The sequence below is a fragment of the Bison bison genome, unplaced genomic scaffold, assembly GCF_000754665.1.
Source record: "Bison bison bison isolate TAMUID 2011002044 unplaced genomic scaffold, Bison_UMD1.0 scf7180017864289, whole genome shotgun sequence".
Classification (NCBI taxonomy): Eukaryota; Metazoa; Chordata; class Mammalia; order Artiodactyla; family Bovidae; genus Bison; species Bison bison.
The window spans coordinates 9742520-9747192 of NW_011494861.1; the positions used below are offsets into that span (position 1 = coordinate 9742520).

The 4673-nt window shown below is 51.7% G+C and overlaps 1 protein-coding gene across 1 annotated transcript in view; it reads left to right on the top strand.

Moving 5' to 3' along the window:
* MEGF6 (multiple EGF-like-domains 6) overlaps positions 1-3495 on the top strand; it is a 105876-nt gene extending 102381 nt beyond the window's left edge. Inside the window, exons 43-44 of the mRNA XM_010850209.1 lie at positions 964-1011; positions 1297-3495. Of these exons, the coding sequence (XP_010848511.1) occupies positions 964-1011; positions 1297-1430 (182 nt within the window). The 3' untranslated portion in view covers positions 1431-3495. The remainder of the gene's footprint in view (positions 1-963; positions 1012-1296) is intronic.
* The last annotated feature ends 1178 nt before the right edge of the window (positions 3496-4673 follow it).

Sequence of the window (4673 nt, forward strand, 5' to 3'; positions counted from 1 at the left end):
CAGACACGATTTAGTGACTGAGCACGCAGCACGTGCTCCTGTCTTCATGCTGGCACCTGTGTCTCCCAGCGTGTGTGTGTGTGTGTGTGTGTGTGCTTCTGTGCACACGGGCACTTCACTGCTTGCCTGTGCTCACGTGCATACGTGTGCCTGTGCACACCTACAGGCAGGGTCAGGGGTGGTGATGGCACCGTGACCCCTCACCCCCGAAGCACTGGGGGAGCCTGCTTTTTGAAGGCAGAGCTTGGTGTGCCCCTGCTCCTCTGGCCACCTGTGCCCCTCTGGTGTGCCCTGGTCACCTCGCCCAGGCCCAGCCTGTTCCTGGGAAGCATTGTGTCTGCCAGGAGAGACCGGAGGCCGGCTTGGGGCCTGTGCCAGGCAGGCCTTGAGATGGGGTGATGGGGGAAGCAAGGGTGTGAGTGGAGATTCCAGGCTGGGATCCTTGACCTGGGGACCCCAGACATGGTCTTGATATTGTGAGTGCATCTTGTTGAGCCTCCCCAAGGCAGCCCTGGCCCCTAAGCGCCTTTAGGGGAGGGATCCCACCTCCCCAAGAGGAGGGGGTTAAGCAGATGGAGACAGAAACTTGTGGGGCTCGTGCTGGGACTAATGATGCCCACAGCGGCACCTGGTGGTTAAGTTTGGTACTGCACCAGAGGCATTCTAGGCAGCCTTGCCGTTTACCCTGGGGTGGGGGTCGGTGGGCGTCAGGAACTGGGGCTGCCCCTGCCTGAGCCCTGCTGGGAAGGAGGACCGGAAGGGCCTCACTGCTCCTGCCCTGGAGTGGACCCCACAGGGCCTGCAGTGAAGCCCCTCTTCATCCAGTCCTAAGTCCTGCCTCCCCACCCTGTATATTGGTGGGGGGATGCTGTGCAGGGAGAGAGTGGGGGTCCCTGCAGCCTCGCTGCTCCGTGACTGCTGCCCACCCGAGGGAGGGGCACCAGCGTGTTTGTCTGCCTGCAGGTGGACCCTCCCAGCTCCCGGAGAGCCCGTCTCCAGCCCTGGGCCCAGGTAGGCGGGCCAGGGGCATCCCTGTGTTGCCAGGAGGGTGGCCCTTGCTGGTGTTACAGCCCCTTACCTGCAGACTAAGGCCAGAGGAGGGAGGGGGATCCAGCACTTGCATGTAATCTGGGTCCCCAGGGTGGCAGGGATTCTAAAACCTGAACCTCAGAGGTGAGTCAAGTCTGGAGCTGGAAGGACAGGAGGGGCAGCAGGAAGCCTGAGCCCAGGACTCAAAAGGCCTTGGAGAATTTCTGCCCACCCCAGGGCTGACCTGCTTCTTTCCTTCCCCTGCAGCGGCCCTACAACCAGCTTCCCACCAGACCCGGGCTCAGCAGCAGCCTAGAGAAGCACTAGCTCAGGGGCAGCCCCCACTGAGGCTTGGCTCCCAGGGGCCACTGAGGGGACCTGGGGGCTTTGGTGTCCACTGAGGAGGGACGTGTGGGGGCCAGGACTCCGGCCCCACCCTGGTCTCCGAGGCCTGTGGACAGTGGTGCAAACTTCCGCTCTGCAAGGATCTTCTGACCACGAGGATGGAGGCCCTGCCTGGCCCGCGCTGAGGATCATAGTGTGGAGGAAGCCCCACCTGCCATGCCCCCGGGGTGAGACTGCAGGCAGATGTGGGGGCAGGTGCGGGCATGGGGCCCTTCCTTGGAGCAAGTTCTTCTGGTGCTAGGCCTTGAACTGCTGCAGTTCAGTCTGTTTACCTGGAAACAGATGCTGGTGCTAGGCCGGGCCATATTTATGGAAGGTATTTATGGGCAGCCAGACCCTGGGCACTGGAGGGCTGCCTGCCTGCTGCCCCACCTAGGAGGCCTTGACTCAGGCCTCTGGGTGGGGCTTCGGTACCCTGTGAAACCCAGTAAGTTAAGAAAGGAGCAGCTACTTCTTCGAGGCCTGTGTGCTTGCTGCTTTGTACAGGCTCTGTGTGGTGCCCTCCTGGGACCACTGGCATGAGTGACCTGACCAGAGAGGCCCGTGAGGCCCCTAGGCCTCCCTGGGTGCCACACAAGCAGTCAGGGTTTATCCTGGTTCCCAGTGCTCTTGAGGGCATGGAGCCCAGAGACCCTCCAAGTGCTGGCAACAGCCTGTATATGGGACGTGTGGTCCCCAGAGGAGAAGAGCAGGGTGCTGCTAAGGGCAGCTTGGGTGTCCCCCACTCCTCCCCCTGCCCTGTCTTCAGGGTAGAATCAGGGGAGATGGTTGGACCCAGATTGTCACACGGGACACTTAGGTCTGGGCTGGAGCCCCCTCTCCCCTCCAGCATGAGCCCAGGTAGCTGATTGCTCCAGGCGCAAAGAATCTCATGGGGCAAAGCAGGGTGGGTTCTCGTAAACCCTGTCCCCTTAGATGGACAGCGAGTGGACAAGCAGTAGCAGATGAAACCGAGTTAATGGGCCACTGTTTTAAGACTTTGAGGTATATAAATAGAATCCATATCCCAGAAAGTGTCAGGGACAGTGCAGGGATGATGGGATGCAGGTCAAGAAGGACCATCGTCAGGACTGGGCTTGGAGCGTGTGGAGGCTGGAGTTGCTGAGGGGTGGGAGGTGGGGAGGGTGGCAGGAATCTAGCCAAATACCAGGTTTTACAGCTCAGGACCCTCCCAGGAGGCATCAGGGAGGCAGAGAGAGAGAAGATACAAAGGAAAGGTTAGTGGAAAAGGATGAGGGAAGTGTTAGCACTTCTGAGGCCCTAGAAAAGGAAGGGAAAAACCATCGACACAAAGCACCAAGCTCTCAGGTCTAAGTTGGATGATCTCAGATTGAAAGTGCTCATACTGGAAATAAAATTTAAAACATTTTAAAGCCATTGTCTAAGGAATTTAAAGAATTTTAGTAACAAAGAGAGACTCTAAAACGTCCAGAGAAAGCAAACAGGAGTCAGAGTGACAGCAGTCGCTCCAGCAGAAACACTGAAGCGAGAAGGCGGTGATGTCAGTTTCAGGGTGTCGAAGAAAAGACGCTGAAACTTGAATTTCACGGCCTTCAATCGTGTGTCCTGCTAAACTGTCCTTGAGGAGAAAAGTGGACATTATTCCTGGGTGTCCACAGCCTCAGTGGGCACCATGTGAGAACCACACTTGAAATTACATTCAGAGGAAGTTTTCCATTAAGAATGGAAAGCATGAGATAATCATTATGTTTCTCATATGACCTAGTGATTTGTTGTTTAGTCGCTTAATTGTGTCCGACTCTTTTTGCAACCAGCCCCCAACCTAGAGATTAAGAGAATGAAAACAGGCACCAGGAAGCCAGGTGAGGTGGAGCAGAGGAAGGGAGAGACACTGGTCTTGTTCACTCGCTAAGTTGTGTCTGATTCTTTGCCACCCCATGGACTGCAGCATGCCATGCTTCCTTCCCTGTCCTTCACAATTTCCAGGAGTTTGCTCAAATTCATGTCCATTGAGTTGGTGATGCTATCCAACCGTCTCATCCTCTGCTGCCCTCTTCTCCTTTTGTCTTCAATCTTTCCCAGGATCAGGGTCTTTTCCAATGAGTTGTTTCTTCGCATCTGGTGGCCAAAGTATTGGTGCTTCAGCTTCAGCATCAGTCCTTCCCGTGAATATTCAGGGTTGATTTCCTTTAGGATTGACTAGTTTATCTTGCTGTCCAAGGGACTCTTAAGAGTCTTCTCCAGCATTACAGCTTGAAAGTATCAGTTCTTTGGCGCTCAGCCTTCTTTGGTGCAATTCTCACTTCTATACATGACTACTGGAAAAACCATAGCTTTGACTAGATGGACCTTTGTCAGGAAAGTGATGCCTTTGCTTTTTAATATGCTGTCTAGGTTTGTCATAGCTTTTCTTCCAAGGAGCAAGTGTTTTTTTATTTCATGCCTGCAGTCACCTTCCACAGTGATGTTGGAACCCAAGAAAATAAAGTCTGCCACTGTTTTCATTTTTTCCCCATCTATTTGCCATGAAGTGTTGGGACCAGATGCCATGACATTAGTTTTCTGAATGTTGAGTTTTAAGCCAGCTTTTTCTCTGGTCAGAGGCAGCCAAACCCTCATGTAGACTGGACTCGATAAGGTACTGTGACCTCCACAGAAGTACTAATAGGTTTAACTTTGAAACTGGAGGAAATGTCATCTCTCTAATGGAAGGCAGGGAAGGAGGAAGAGTCAAGCAGAATAAGTAGGTGAAAGCCTAATTGAAATGGTTACAGATGATCAAAATCAGGCCCCTAGACTGCATTAAACATTCTTCAACATTTTATTGATAAAACACATACCTGGAAGGACAGAAATATAAACATCCAAAGAAAACCAAAAGCTGGACGATGAGTTTTGATATTTTAGAACGGTGTGTGCAAAGCATAGTACTTGACTGTATGTAAATATCTTCATATGCATGCGTGAAACACAGGCTCAGAGACTCACAAAGCAGTGGTGGGTTTACCAGATGGAAATAATTAAACTGGTGATTTTCAATGTGCTATTTATTAATACAAAAGCAAGACACAGCAATGATAACATTTTAATTACCTTTATACACATGATATATATGCCTATATTCATTTATTTATATTTGTACATATACACATCTGTATTTAGGTCTATAAATTTCATACTCAACCAACAGAAAATAATGGAACATTTAACAAAAATTTCTTCTTTGAACAGTAATAAAGAAGAAAATTTAACACGGTTAATAATTTTTTTAAAACATT